The sequence below is a fragment of the Chelmon rostratus genome, chromosome 7 (genome assembly GCF_017976325.1).
Source record: "Chelmon rostratus isolate fCheRos1 chromosome 7, fCheRos1.pri, whole genome shotgun sequence".
In the NCBI taxonomy this organism is placed as follows: Eukaryota; Metazoa; Chordata; class Actinopteri; order Chaetodontiformes; family Chaetodontidae; genus Chelmon; species Chelmon rostratus.
Window position 1 is genome coordinate 16,322,501 of NC_055664.1, and position 16,675 is coordinate 16,339,175.

The 16,675-nt window shown below is 43.4% G+C and overlaps 1 protein-coding gene across 1 annotated transcript in view; it reads right to left on the minus strand.

The window, feature by feature from the left end:
* Positions 1 to 16,675, minus strand: part of rsrc1 (arginine/serine-rich coiled-coil 1) — a 113,092-nt gene that overhangs the window by 12,961 nt on the left and 83,456 nt on the right. Inside the window, exon 7 of the mRNA XM_041941306.1 lies at positions 9,123 to 9,194. Within this exon, the coding sequence (XP_041797240.1) occupies positions 9,123 to 9,194 (72 nt within the window). The remainder of the gene's footprint in view (positions 1 to 9,122; positions 9,195 to 16,675) is intronic.

The window sequence follows — 16,675 nt, forward strand, 5'->3', positions numbered from 1 at the left end:
CTTTCACAGGCTGAGTGGTGAGATCTTCAAGATCACAGCCACTTTCTCTGTCGACCGGCTTGAAAGAGGGACTGGTGGCATTCCAAACATTTTGTATTACATTTTGTTTCCTTATATCCTATCAAATACCCGCCGAGTAAAAAGTTCTGCTTTTGTTAATCTTGTTATTTCAGACAAATTTAAAGTAACAATCTCAAAAGATTTTCATTTAAAGAAATGTGAAGTCACAATCTATCATGGAATGAGCCTGTGGCCTACCGATGAAAGCAGTTGCATTTGCAGTTTTACGAATTGGGTGTCTGTGGCGATATTCCAGGGAACAATCACCAGTGACAGTTAAGATAAGTTTTCCACCACCCAGCAGCAGTTGGTGGGCCAGAGGGGGTAGGCGGAGCTACTCACACAAGTACTCTTCAACTCACTTGTGTGTGAAGCGGCGGACAGTTTTTTCCACTCTCAACTAGCATTGCGAGTAAATAGTTAGTATAGCCAAACAGTCACACAAGCGACGCTTATCGCCACCAAGAACAAGGCAGAGATGTTCTTTAAGTAGACACTTATTGGCTAGAGCTGGTTTAATAAACACTTTCCACACACACAGAGTACAGAAGGGCAGATGGATTTACTGTAAAGCATGAGAGGCTTCGAAAGATGATGGAGGAGTGTTGTAAAAGCACAGCAGAACACAGATGAGGGAACATGTACCGTAAACTCTCCCTCTCCTAACTGTTAGAATAATACAATGATCTGTCAGTGAGACTCAAGGAGCTCTTTATCAAGCACTGTGCTGTTTTAGTGTGATTAGAATATAGAGTCCTGCCCTGCCCTTTAACAGAAATAACATGGATTTGACTGCATTAACTTGACGTTAAACCAGGCTGTGCATGTGTGCGCAGGGGGGGGAAAAAGTGCAGCGGTCGCCATTTTTTCAATCCCAGGCTGGTCAGCAGCTCTTTTATGAACAACTCTATAATTAGAGAAACACCACGAAACTAATTACTTAACTGGAGCAAGGTCTTTAAATTGAAAATGATGTAATCTGAATCCAGGAAATGGGCTTGATTTTCACACACACTAATGCATATACGCCAACACACAAACAGGAAGGCACGCACACGCCTCACGACCTACAGTCTTCTTGACATGTAGCCATCAAGCAACCAACTCTTAGTTGGGTTGTAATTGATTCTCCCCTTCACTCTGCTGCTCCTGACAGGGTGTGTGTGTGTGTGTGTGTGTGTGTGTGTTGGTGAGAGAGGAAAAGGGGCTGAGAAGCCGAGAGTCTCCTGTTTGTGTGGTCTGCTACAAACTATATTAGTAAAGGTCATGGCCGTGTGTGTGTGTGTGTGTGTGTGTGTGTGTGTGTGTGTGTGTGTGTGTGTGTGTCTGAGTAGTAATTAATTAGGCAAATGCCCCCCACCTCCTCCTCTTCTGACCTCAGTTGTAGACTAATAACCTTGGCACGGTGTAATATATTGCCCTCCTTTTTTCTGTTGCATTCCGCCTTATTGGAGGGACTCATGCAAAATAACAAAACAAAAGTGACATCATCATTTGCATGTAAATCCAAAACTCCTCACTGCAAATTATTTTCCTTCATGGCCTAAATTACAGGACAGAAATGCATGAATAGTTGCGTGAATATGATGTCCAGTCAGCGCTGATATGTTTGATTTATGTCAGCTGTGCCGGTGCGCAAGGGAGAGGGTGTATCCGTCCATCTGACCCTGATTATGTGTGTGCACAAGTATAAAATGGTATACCTGCCCTCCACAATCTCTGACTCTCACCCGAGCTCACGACACCAAACTCATCCAACTTGCTCACATTCAGCTGAGGAAAGCCATATACGGTGAACACTGCAAGTTTTAGTTTTTGATGGATGTACAACAGGGGCCCAGTTTGTCAGTAATGTATGCAGAAATACAGTTATAGTGTTTAGTGCATTGTGTCATATGTGGGTTTAAAATTGTTGCTATGCTTATGTCAGTATGTATAACTGACTTTTTTTACTATTGCGACTTTCTGGTATGTTGCTCCCTGTTTGCCGACAATATGCTCTTGGAAATTTCAGCAAAGTGTTGTGAGTTGGAGTGCAATACCTTGATGACACATTGTAGTGCTACCTAAGCCTCAGTGCACACACATCTCTTCCAAATCTCACACACACATACACACACACACACACACACGCACGCAGGCACGCACACAAACACACACACACACACACAGGGGACTGTCATACAACCTCACATCAACCATTCAAAAACAACACAATCGTCACGCACACACCATATTTCAATAAAAGGGGCACACAAGCACATATTACTCCCCCCTGGCACACACACTCTTAAGTGACCTCTGATGTCTAATGACAAACCTTGCAGGGGCCACCACATGGCCTCAGCCACCCAGGATGCCAGCACTTTGACCTGCAACAGTCTGCGGGTGTGTCTAATCACAGCAGTCTGACCACCCTGTTAGACTGCGCCAAGTACACTACTGCTGTGCATGATCAGTCCAGACTGACACGTGTGTGTGTGTGTGTGTGTGTGTGTGTGTGTGTGTGTGTGTGTGTCACTTTCACATATGTCATTGGGAGTGTTTTCTGTTTGAGCGATGAATCACTGCTCTACCTAACAACTCCTAATAGTAAGGCTACGTTGCTATGGCTCAAATTTTCGCACCGATTATTTAGCTACATTAAATTTTCTGAATTGTTAAAAACAGAAAACTTTTAACATAGATTTTAACTATTTATTGTAAAAAAAATGTTTCCAGTTGGAATCAGAACAGATTTTCACATTCAATACCTAATTTTAAACAAATGTGCGTGACACTATCCTATATCTAAATAGAGTGGATGGGAAATCCAGAAAACATATCCCAAGCAAGCGTGCTGAACATACATCTGCCTCCCGGTAGCAGGTTAATTGATAAGGGTGACCCAAGAAACGATTACCAATCACAGAGGGTAAAAGGGTGCTGTCAATCATCTGTCCGCTTGACCTGAGTGAACACAGGTTAGAGGCCTGCATGGCCAATTTCTGTGTAATCTAGCCTATGGCAGAGATAGCTTGGCTGCTATCGAGTCAGACGTGTGATTCCATAGATATCCTTATAGAAATGATTATGCTCTAGGCCCCATAGCTGCAGAAGTGACAGCCACACAGTGGCCGGGCAGCATCAGCATCCCATTACCCCGGGACAACAAAGGGTCACGCGGGGTTAGCAGAATTCGGCATGCGCCTCCACTCGTTCACAGGACCGGCAGGACAGGAGGTCACCTAATCACGTTGCTGGGCCGTCTCCGAGGCAGGAAAGGGGACGCAAGAGGTAGGGGGGGTAAAAAAAAAAAAAAAAATCAACTTTAAATTTGCCGTGATGAAAAATCAATAAAGCAGTAATTGCTTGGCTTATCACCGTGCAATGAAACAAATTGAGAGGAGAAGGAAGGCAAGGAGAGGGCTGGCGTCCATGCTGCACGCCAGGGTTTTTTTGGCTGCAGCATGTGGAGCTGTGCAGAGGAGAGAGAGAGAGGGGGAGAGATAGAGAGAGAGGGAGAGAGAGAGAGAGAGAGAGAGAGAGAGAGAGGAGTTTGGGCTTCAGTGGGCCAAGGCAAGGAAAAAAGGTCTCCTCGTGATAATTAAATCTTCTCACACTGATTTTCTGCCAAATTTATTTCCCCAGGGACCATAACTCTGATTCAGTGCTTACAAGCCTTGCATAACTAATCATTTCAACGTGGGGGGAACCACAAACCTGAATGAATAGGGAGGAGAGAGGAGAAAATAAAAAAGAGAGATGGCTAGACTGAATCTGTGGCACTATTCATCTCTAAATCAATCATTATTTAGGCAGGACAAAAATCGGAAATATGTGTGGAACGTTCTTCTGTAAGACTGAAAAAGACCTTTAAAGCGGAGGTGTAATTAATTGTCAATGTGCTCTCCTTTACACTTTCGCCGCAGTGCTATACGGGCAGAAAACATCTTTTAATTCCTGGAACAAATAGAACCCATAAAGCCAATGAAGTGTCGGCTCAATATTCCTCTGACTGTTCCTGGCATGATTGTGTTGAACATAATAACACAACAAATAAGGCCATTTATCTGAAGTAACGACAGGAGATGAGGCTAACTCCACTAATCAATACCGAATCGATACAAACCAGATTTTCTTACATCAAAATCACTGAGACAGATCTTCCTTCAGCGCAGAGTGCACAAGAGCAATACAGTGCCTCCCTGGAGCCCTACGGTAGATCATATAGCCAGCTGAGAGAACACAGCTTAAAAAAAGTATGATGCTCTTCCCTGAGAGAGGATGCTGGGAACTATAATTATAGCTTGGTATGATTCAGACACTCGACTTACTGAATACTCATGTTTTAGTTAATGTGATGAGATCATGGACACAAGATCACTCGTGTTTACCAGCAGATGAATTTCACCGCTTGTCCTTCAAGTGGCAGCCTGCGCAGCGCCGACGCTGCTCGGCAAGGTAGCGTGGCACGCCGCGCCATGGCCTCGGTAATTAAAACATTTAAAGCAGAGCCAGCCCCCCTGTGCTCCCGGGGTGTGATATGGGGGTCACGCGCCTGTAGATTCTAATTTGCGCACCATTTGTATTCATGACAGGCACGTGCTAAATATTTAACAGCAGCCCGGCAGGAGTTTTGTATTGTTAGGCTTTCCAGGTCAAATAATTTGATTTCAAGGCAGATTATATTAAGCGTCAATGTCCAAGCCACCACTCTCACTTGCCTCTCATTTCCTGTCTTTTATTACAGCCGAGATAGGCCAGAACTGAAGGGATACGGCTTTGGATTATACAAGAGCTTGTTATCCGTGGATTAGTTATTATTTTCAATTAGAAAAGGGATCACATCATTTATTATGGACACACACACCCACACCGGTGTTGCACGCAGAGCGGAAATTTTAGCTGACTGACAAATTGTTTAGTAGGGCATGTAATCACCCCTAACAAGAGAAATATTATTTCAAACAAATGACGGTGCAGGCACATGCACCCTTGATGATAGTTCACGTGTATTGACAGTCTTTGACTGAGGCCTCCTCCAGCTGTTACAGATGTGTATTCACTCTTATTTCTATATGTTGAACAAGTAAAGCAAAGAACCAAATCCAGATATTTTCTGTTTCAGCCGAGGCCCTGCGGTGATTGACAACAGACCTAGTTAAACGGTGATGAGGCATTAATGGATGCTAGGTCGAGGAAGTTGGGGGGGGCGAGCAGAAGGGGGCCTGCAGCTGAATATTTAATGGTCATATAATTCCTGAACACAGACACACACAGACAGGTACACACCCAACCCGTGACCTATCCTACACACCGCGTAATTAGGGAAACAGTCCTTTCGTTTAACTGCCCAAAGAGCAAACCGTAGGTATATATTCCCCTAATGATATGGGTTAAAGAGCTATTATACGTCTCATTAAAATATATGATCTCCCAATCTGGTGGTGGTTTTGAGGTAATGGGGACAGAGCAGCATAAGGGCTAAAATACCATCCGCAGGCTATACAGGCTACTGTCCAATCCATATCTACATAATTCTGTATGTCGGAGAGTGGCTGCACAGATTAAAAGATGTTTCACAGCACCCAAATCTCACTGGACGGCAGCGTTCAGAGTGTGTGTTTAGGGCCCTCTGAAGCAGCATGCGAGTGCGTGGGAACGAAACGGGGTTATCAAGCATTTGACACCAATTTTCACGCCAACTGGTTGAATGTGTTACCTTTCTCTTTAACTCTGCCGGACATGAAGCGTATAAAGAAAAGCAGGGGTTAACATAAAGTGTAATAAAGCCTAATGGAGCTCAGATTGATGGCAAACTTGAACACGCACTTAAAACGTACAGACACACGCACGCACACACCAGTTACTGGCACAATAGCTCTGTAGATCTGACAACACTGTCGTGGCTGAACGACATGACATAAAATGTACACTGAGAGTAAATCTGATCATCTATTTCAATAAGTTAAATTAAAAATTAAAAAATCTCAAATATTATAGTTTCAGTATTTTTCCCGCAAAAATGGCAAACATTTACTTCTTAAATTTGGTTAGAGTTTGACAATTTTTGTAAATTTGATGATTTGTCGTATATGATTGTGAAGTGAGCATCTTTTGATTTTAGAAATAGTTTGAGTGTGCAAATCATGATGGATGCTGTGAAATTAATACTATTTTTAGACACTTAATCGCCTAATTGTGAAAGTAATTGTAAGATTGATCAATAATGGATATAAGTTAGAGCCCTATATATCCTTCTCATGTTGGCTCACTTCTTATATCTTTGCCCTGTTTAATTATGGCACTACCACTGAAACATACTGTGCTGGCTGGTAGGTGAAACCTCTGTTTAAATATCAATAGTTGCTGCAGCTATTTTCAGTTTAAAGACATTTATTAAGTGCAACATGAGTAAATTTATCTTAAAAGTGAATTGATCTTATCTTGTATCTGACAATAATAAACAGAAAGCAGGTAGGTGCAATCGCGTCCACGAGGAAGGGCACAGATGAGTAAATTTAGGTCAGTAAGAGATTCAGAATTTGATATATTTGGTTTGTCGTGCAGCCCTACATACATTACAGTACTACCACACAGTGACTGGTTATTCAGTTAAGTGCCAGCTAACAGCACAGTGTGTTACACTGGCAGTCGGTCCATCTTATAAAAGCTGGACACAGTATGTTAGCTAAAAGCCTCCTGGGCACACAAACAACATCTCTCAGCTTTAATAGCCTAAACAAGGCATGCAACTAACAAAGGAATCATCCTCCCCTCTTATTCTCACACCCTTTCATATCACATGTTTCCCGTTTCAAGCACTAGCATCATCTGGCTGCCCTTAACCAGAGAGCCAAACACTCCTTTTAAGTGAACACTACTTTGTTAACTGATGACCACAGGGTCAGTTATTGATCCCATCCTTTCTCTCTCTCAGTTGCTGATAAAACCCCTCTTTTCTCGCAGGGCTCCGCAGTATACATACAGCCACAGTTCGCTACAATAATAGCTTGCATATCATAGCACTCACATGAATCAGATCTCGGTGGTTTCGATTAGGGCTAAACTAACTCAAACACATTGCCAGTCTAGGATGTGAATCTATTTATGAACGAGGAGTGTAGGTGGTAGTGTTCTTCACTTCTCCCCTCCGTTCTCTTTAAAGGTTTTCTCATTTCAGTTGACTTAGCGGTTCAAGTGTAAACTTTCTAGTTGTGTGGACCTCTAAGAGGCCCTGCGGGGAATAAGGAGACCCCTGGTGATCTGCTGTTTAGCAGCAACAGTGGCCCACCTCCTGCATTTTAGTTGTGCTGGGAGGAAGGGCAGAAGAGGATAGAGCTGGCTGACTGCTTGTGTGAGGATGAGTGTTCATGTGTATTTGCGACGCCGCCAGTGGCTTCTCTCGCTACCAAGGCGAGGGCAAGTCATCAGGGCCACTTTGTCGAGCCTCTATGATCTCACTTCATGTGTCCCCGTGCAGGGGAAGGAATAAAATGATGGTCCTCGAAGGCAGAGCATGCACAGCGCGCAGTGCTGCACCGCTCCACTACACCATCGAGCACAACACCTTATTTCACACAGAACGAACAGTTGGAGTGAAGAATGAGAGAGAGCTTTGAGCAAAGGGGAGAAAGAGTCAACTGAATCCAAAAAGAGGCAACAGTGCAGTGTGAACTTAGCTTAAGAAAGCTGTTTGACTGCGAGCCTTGCTCTGTTGCCCCAAGCGAGGCACTTAGTCACCACTTTGGCAACGCTTCCACCCAGAGAAGAGAGAAGCAAAAGAGTAAGAAAGACACAGAGAAGAGGGCAGGAGAGAGGTGGAAATGGTTGATGAGGACAAATGGAGGTGGGAAGAAAAAGAGTATGTGAGACAGAAAGTAGGAGGAGAAAACAGGAAGGGGAGGGAGGAAGAGACGGAGCGCTGAGGCCGAGAAATTAATGTGAGAATGGTGAAGAGGAGGGAAAGGAAAAAACAAAACAGTGCAATAGAGAGAAGGAGAGAACTGGGAGACCAAAGCAGGAGTGCAGGGCTAATTAGTTTCTGATGGCTGGACTTTCATTTGGCTGAAAGGTCAGCTAACTTTAAAGGTCACGCTGCCATGCCTGCTCGATGCAAACACTAAAAATGACACAGAAAGAGTGGAGAGAGGATCCAGCGATATAAAAACACCCACACAAGAACAAATTACACTACTACACACACCCGTGCATGCACGCATGCACATGCGCACGCACACACACACACACACACACACACACACACACACACACACACACACACACACACACACACACACACACACACACACACACACACACACACACAGTGTAGTTGATAACGGCACATTTGATATTCTCATTTATATCGTGCTCTGTTCAGAACAGGGACCAGGGTCATTATTCTATCTAAGGACTTTTATTACTGCTAGCATAGCCACTGCAAATTACTCTTGACTTTATTTGAATGTGTATTGAGATAATCTTTGTGTGTGTGTGTGTGTCCTATGTTGGTAACGGGGGGTTTCAGGCTGGCAGGATGAATTTACTGCGTGCAATGCTAAGCACATTTCTACGCTGCACATCTACTGTGCATCTTTATGTACATTACAGCTGCCTTAATAAAAACTAAGAAGTGCAATCAGCATCTCTGAGCTCACGATTTGCAAAGTATAGACAAACAGTGAAGGAAGAATTCTGCTTTACAAGACAAGAGCGCTCACATTAATGTGGAAATATCAATATATTAAATGTGTTTTGCATGTAAAATCACTAACTGCAAAACCTGACATGAGAAACAGGAGCAAAGTGAAGGTAGTGCTAATGAAACCGCATATTCTGCATTCTTGCAGTTCATTTTATGACATCTGTTGGCCTAAATTTATGACATGGGAGATTAAAGAAACTTGTTTAATAGTCTTTTCTTTTTATCATATAATTTTTTTTTTTTGTTACAATTGTTGGTTTCTTCTTTGCTTTTTGACTGTGCTGTCAATTGCAAACCGCTACAACTGGTTTGATATTGGTGCCACATGTCCCCTCCACATGTTGCATCTATGACAGACACACAAAACACTCACCTTCGTCTTCTTTCTTCCGGGCCTCCTCCTCTCTCTTGGCTACTTTAGCCCTCAGCACCTCATCCGTCTTAGCTGAAAAGAGAGACAACAGACGGCAGAGTCAGGAGCAAAGCAGGACTTCAGGAACCCGTTCGAGTGGTTTTACTCTGGAAAACATTTGTAACATTTTTAAAGGTTAACGGAGGTATTAAGGAATTCATTATAATTGTTATAATGATATTTAATGATATGATGATGTATGATTACATATTTGAACTGAAAATAAAATGGAAACAATTGAATACATATCCCCTTTTTTAATTTAAATCAGCATACATATTTCTATGCACAAGGCTAAAAGTTGTGAATCAAAACTCCTGTGTTTGGAAACAAACTGATGCTCGCCACAGAGAATGCAGAAAATTACCAGAGAACATATCATCGGATCAACAATAAGCGTACAAATCGACAAATTTGTGAGCGGTGCCTTCTTCTCATTTCCCTACCAGGCAGCACCCTTCTCTGCCTTTCCTTCACACCCCTGTAAAAGTCAGCGTGTCTTCCTGAGAGGTGTTTATCGTCTCGGCATAATGAAAAGCTTAAGAGAAAGTGAGGCAGCGGGAGTAAACACTCGTCAGGGCATTTTAAGCATCTCTCATCGTGAGCCGTGTTGTCTCGGCTCCCCTTTTCCTCCGCCTTTCCCCCTGAATAATCAAGATGTTAAGCCACATTAAAAAATATAATGCCATGTATGGCAGGACTATCAATACTGCCTCTAAATTAATTACATTTCCGTTGCGGTGCATCATTTATTTTGCAGCGTTAGGGCCTCAGCGGAGCCATTTGCCTTTATTGCTATCTCACTTGGTTGATGAGTGAGCTATGTAAAATTGAGTCTCCAATATCATTACACTTAATGAGTTTAAACTTTGAGAAAAAAAAAAAAAGGAGGAAGAGAGAGAGAAACAGAGGAGGAGAGCGAGCAGATGAGAGAGAATGAGAGCTCTGCACTGTTTGGGGGAAGTTTGCACAACATAAGAGTGGGTGTAAGTGTTTGTGAGCACTTACAGAATGTTTGTGTTAGGGCACAGCTGTGGGTGTCCGAATGTGGTTTATTGCACCACTTGAGATGTCGGCGCGTGCACGCGTGTGTCTCGCGTGCGCTCCCCATTTTGTGTCTGATTCTGTGTTAGACTTTGCGCTGCGAGCAAATGCATTGCATAAAATCCAACCCATACACATCTGTGTGCGTGTGTGTGTTTGGATGCAGGAGGCCATGGGTTGTGCTAGTCTCTCTGTGACTGCGCTGCTGTTTTTGTTCAGTAATTGGCGTAGACAAAGAACCCGTCACACTGCTGTTATGGCTGGTTAAGTCTGGAGGTTCCGCATCTTTACTAACAATGACTCTACATGGTTGACTGAACCCTCCTCTACCTTCCTCAGCCAGGGTGTGTATGTCTGTGTGTGTGTGTGTGTGCGCGAGGTATGGGTGCATGCCTAACCAATCAACAGCAACCAACCTATTTCTATTAGCCAACACAGCCATAATTTAGTAAAACCAACGCGCTGCACGATGCTGCGTGTGTTCACAGCTACATTCATGAGTTTTCTTGTATGCACAGATGTGTATTTGTGTGTGTTTTTCGTATGTGTGAGTGAACTCCTCAGCTCCCTCTTTGCTCGGGGCTACCGAGAGGCAGGTAGGAAACAGAGCGGCACTGGAGGTGTGATGGAGACAGAGGAGAACGAGGAGGGGGGAAAAAAAAAAAGAAAGGGAGATAGGCAGATAGATGGGGGCCATGCAGGGGGGAAAAAAGGAAGAATTGACAGCGAGGGAAACAGACAAACAAGCAGAAGTAAGAGAAAAAGGCTTGCCTGTGTGCACGCAAACATGCGCACACAAACAACAGGAGTGATTTGTCGCCTCTTTTTGTTTGCATGTTTATCCTCCACCTCTATCCCTTCATCCCTCCCCCAACAGGTTCTCTTATCCTCTCGCTCTCTCTTCTCTCCTTCTGTTTTGCCCTCTCCCACCCCTCCCCGTTTTTATGCTTTCTCTTCCTTCTCTTGCTCATCTCTCCAGTACACTGTGCCTGGGGGCGATAGCAGCAAATCAAACTGTTTATCCATCTCTCATCAGTGCACTGCCTCACGGGGCTCCTGCCCCCTCAAAACAATGAAAGTAGGCCTGAGCGCTGAGCCAGGGATACGATTTAATTACATCAATAAGGAGCTCTGCTAAAAAAAAAAAAAAAAAAAGATAAACTACAAAAAAAAATACATTACAGCAACACACTCATGAAAAGCCTGTTAACATTATAGCTATAAAAAGCATGTAAAAAGATTTGAGCTCACAGCTGCACCCATCTAGAAATATAGGCATGTCTGTGCAGAGGCCGCTTATTGGAAGTATATTTCTTGGCAACTTAGTGGCTCCAGTTCATTGTAGGATAATTCTGTGATGGACTTTTATTAGAGCGGGTAATAAACGGCCGGGTGTTGGGGAGAGGAGAGGCCTTTCACTTCATTTAGACTTCGTTCAGTCTTGGCTGCAGGGGCGGAGGGAAAGAGGAGGGATGGCAGCGGGAAGGGGCGGAGAGCGTCAGTGAAATCGCATTGTGATTATGAGTGTAATTGCAGCTCAGGGGCCCAGGGGCCATGTAGCTCTGATGGCGCTAGAAGATGTTTTATGCACGGCAACAGAGAGGAAGAAAGTGAGAAAGAGAGAACGAGGGAGAGTGGGAGGGAGAGGCAGGCTGCCAGGATGCTTTTTTTCCCGAACAGAATCTCCTCTTCTATCTCTTTTCTCCTCCCTTCTTTTTCTCCTCTCTTCTCCTCCTCCCCCAACATCCTCCTTCACTCCTCTCTTCCCCCCTCTCCTCCTCTCTCTTCTCTCCTGTCCTCCTCCCTTGGCAGGATTAGCTGGGTCTCGTTAGAGGGGAAATGTAATAATGCTCCCACCAGGTGGAATCGGGCCCGCTCCATTATCAGCCGGGAGATGGATGGGCCATGTAGGGCCGGCGGGGGCCACGCGCGCACGCAATTTAGATTCAATAAACTGGCAAAGCAAGACCCCCAATCTGATTTATCTCTTACACGCCGCCAATGCTTGCTGCTACGATGCTGATTCCCTATTACCACTCAGAGAAGGACTATTCATTGGATGTAAGGCACGGCAGTCAGAGAGGCTTGTCGGGCCCCCGGGACGGCGGCAAAACAGATACAGCAGAGGGTTAATACGTTTACACACAGATAAGCAATTAAATCTAAGGCTGAGGTGAGTTATAGAGTTATTAAGGTGGGATTGGGGGGGGGGAGAAAAGGAAGGAGAGAGATGTTATTCAACACAGGAGCGTGGTAGCTTTGGCCTTAGGTCGGGTACAGTAAGTATTAGACGTGAGAAAGGCTATCATATTATAGAGATCGTGAGGTGAGAGAACAACAGAGGAGCAGCAGTCTGCCCACGTTGTTCAATAAACTCAATACAACACTTACAAACTAGCAATACTGAAGACAGAGGTCAGCACAGCCGTTATCCACTTAGTCTGTGTGTGAGTTTACGAGTGAGTGTATATATATATATATATATATATATACATGCAAGTGCATGTCTTCATGTCTAAATCGAAGTGGGTATGTGTTGGTGTAATAGGCAAATTCATATCCACTGCATACCTGACGCTGAGCATGCAGAACATCACATTTGACTGTGTGTGTGTTTGTGCATGCGCGTGAGAGCCGCAGTGATGTTAGCGGCATTGGTAGTGGTGGGTGTCATTCCGACCAGCCGCCAATCAAAGTGAATCTGAATGTCAGCAGGAGAGGAGGCGTGATAAATCAGCCTCACACCCAACGACAAACAGAATATTAGAGGCAGCGCAGCGCCATTGGAAAAATGTCCCTTCCAATCAGTCGAGCACTTTACAGTGAAGCTCGGCAGCCGGGCCCCCGATCAACACTGAATACTAGAGAGACAGACAAGACAATAACTAAATAAATAAATAAGAGACAGACTGGTTGGAAGACAGGCAGACAGACAAACAGACCGACCTGTAGCAACGCTGACGATTAAGAGCCCTGACAGGCAGAAAGACGAGACAAAGAAACATAAGAACACAACGGGGCTGAAGGACAGACAGGTAGGCACACTAACAGACATGTGACGGGCCTGACAGGTAAGAAGGCAAGACAGACAGACAGACAGACAGACAGACAGACAGGTATGAAGAGAGACAGAAGCGTTCCACAACTTTCCCAGTCTTTAGTTGCTCCTGTCCTAACTTGTTTGAAACGTGTTGCTGCTATCAAATTAAGAATAAGCAGATATTCACAAAAATCAATGAAGCTGATAACATAAAGCATTAAACATATTGTCTCTGAACTTTCCGTTTTTTATTAAGTATATGTCAAAGAGGATGATCACATCCTGTTTATTTATGTTTTATACAGCGTCACAACATTCCAGGTTGCTCTTATCATGTGTTCACATCAAAATAAGTGAAGAAGTCAAAACAGCTACATCCGTTAGTTGGCAGCCATGAGAATTACACAAAATATCATGACTAATATATCTGACTATTTAGTCAGAAGTCGGCAGCAAATGCCATCCGATGTCATAAATGTACATTTTGGATGATTCAGTTTAGGCAAACATTGATGGGTTAAAGCTGAATTAAAATGTCATGATTAAATGACCAGGTAACTGATCACCTGCAGCAGTGTCTATAAAACAAGTTATCAGGAAGACAGACAGGACAGATGAGTGTTTAACGTAGCTCCATTAGCTTATACCACTTTACTGTGTGCAAATAGAACTTATAATAGTGACAGAGAGAGACAGTGATGGGCTTAATTCAGAGGGTTACTGGTCTTCCCACAAACAAAGCTGGATCACATTGTATGTACTGCATGGGATAGATCAAAGAGATGAAAGCACAAAATGGGTAAGTTGGAAAACCTTTTTTCTAACAGAACATGAACATAACATAGCTAAACAACAGGTCTGACCCAATCATCTGTCTTTCATGCTTTTTAACCATACATTAATTACAGGTTCCACCTGAATTAGTTAAAAACCTCGTGAACCCCACTGCATATAAACCGATAAATGTTCTTAAGACTTAATCAAATAGTGTTAATGTGAAAGAAGTGGAACCCACTGCATCTGAGGGAGCAGTGCGATGACACCGCTGTAGAAATGTACAGCAGGAGGAAAGCTTAAATCGATCACGGGAAAACGCATCACCCGAAGCAACCACTAGGTGGCACAGCACACAGACAACACAAGCGGGAGGCTCCAGCCAGGTCTTGCCATTATATATGTGTGTGTGTGTGTGTGTGTGTGTGTGTGTGTGTATAAATGCAGGTGCCTGTACACGACCCTCTATCAAAACCAGCTCATCTGTACCTTGCAGCTGTAAAGCATAACTTGACACGGGACATATCACAAATGTACCTGCACCCTGATTGGACGGGCAGACACGAGGAGATAAAACTTGAAGTAATTTAAATATTTAGCAGCACAACCATTCAAGGGCAAGCATGCATTATAGCAGCAGTTAATGTATGACATAGTGAAACTTGTGTTGGGCCTGAAAAAAGTGAAAAAGTGAAAACAAAAAAAAAAAAAAAAACACATGAAAGTGTAACCCTCTGTGTGTGTGAATCAGTGCATCTCAGCTATAACCAGATGATCGTTGCACTATGTGTGGAATTCAGCGAATTCCTTCAGGCAGAAGACAGGACACCTGAACTTGAATGATCTGCATCGCTTTATCTCTGCATCCGTCATCAGGCTGATTTAACGGCACCCATGAAATATTTACAAACTAAACAATTAGAGAGAGATATCTTACAAAATCAATTATTCATTGCCAATCGTCTGAAAAGCTTTTGTTTTGTTTCACAGCTATATTCTGATGCTGTTGAGGGGGGGTGCATCAATTAGGGCTTGTCCTCCTGTGGTGTTATGGATGCTTCAGAGAGGAACGATTGCCTAAATGCAGGAGCCAGATGCAAGCTGCCAGCACTGCATGCTGACACTGTGTTGTTGCAGAAACTAGACTAATGTCTACGCTATGTTATGTCGACACATAAAGTCAGAGGGGCAGTTCAGATCATCTCGATGTGTTAAGAATTTGGACTTTCTCTACCAACGCTGATTACGTCAGGACCGACATCCAAAACTCTGGAGCCTTCCTCGCGCATAACATTTGTTCTATTAATTTTTAAAACAGCCTCTTAAGTCTAGACACCTGGGCTCCTTGTTTGTATTTTCCTTTTCAGTGATCACGCTGAGACTGCATCTGTCAAACCCAAAAAGGTGAGGAATGATGTGAAGGGAAAAACAGGATGTAACTCTGTCCGCAGTTCATTTTCTCTGCAAACTACAACTCAAAAATTCTGATTTTATATACATACAGTTTATCTCAGTGCTCAAGCACCAACACATGGTTGATTAGATGGAAGCACCTTCCTCCCTTCTGTGTATACAGCCCATTCCTATAGTTGGAAACATGTTTGTGCTCATGCAAACATTTTCCTTTCACTGATATTAAACCAGTGTCCAAAGTTGCCATCCTTGCTTTTGTCAAACAGCAAAATCCACCTTTCTCCATTGTCATCCACAACATAAAGTGTCTTTGCAAACACGCCTTATACATAAAATGGACTTTGACAGAGTAAAATGAGGCTAAAAGGAAGCTCCTCTCTCTTTCACTTAAACTGTAGATCACAACAAAAAGTCAACCAAGAGTCACATTTCTTAGCTGATTTAACTTTATAATGGACCTTTCTAGACTTCATGCACTTTTGTACTTTGTCAAACTGACCAAGCCGAAAATGTGAAGAAACCTTTGTTTTACTTGTCTTCAAATATATTTTATGTCTCTGCAAATCGTAAGCTGTTGGTGCCCCACTCAGAGTCTAAGACAGGACAAGATAAGATGAACCAGTTCAAGATAATGTGCAACTCACCCTCCCCGCTCTCCCTGACCTTGCAGTCCTCAGCGTGTATAAAACATCTCCTGTGTTCAGGGCTCATTTGCTCAGTTCATTTATTTGACTGCGTTGAGAGCTCATTTACAATCAAACTTAGAGAAAGACAAGTTCGACTTTGTGCTTTACTCAACAGAAATTACCACCACAACTTTAACTTCAACCTGCTTCCATTCTCACCCCCACAAGAGAGTAAATGTAGTCATGCAGAAGGATGTATTTTAGACCTGAATGATTGGCACATGGACCAAAAGTCACATGCAGGAATGTGACTCATTTTTCAAACAAACAAACAAAGCAAAATCGATGCTGATCCCAGCCTCTGAAATGAGACGATTCCTGAGCTTTTCTTTGTCTTACATGATGGTCGATCTTAAGGTTCTGATCAAGCAATTTGAAGCCGTCACCTTGGGAACTTGTGAGCATATTTACAGATATCACAGATTTCTTGGTAATAACTATGCTAGTTGCTTCCCTGACCTGTTTAGATCTAGTGATTTTTACAGGCTCACAGGTTTCTAGTAATGATTAACAACTAGAAGCTCATCCCCATAAAGGCCACACAAAACAAATGGCTA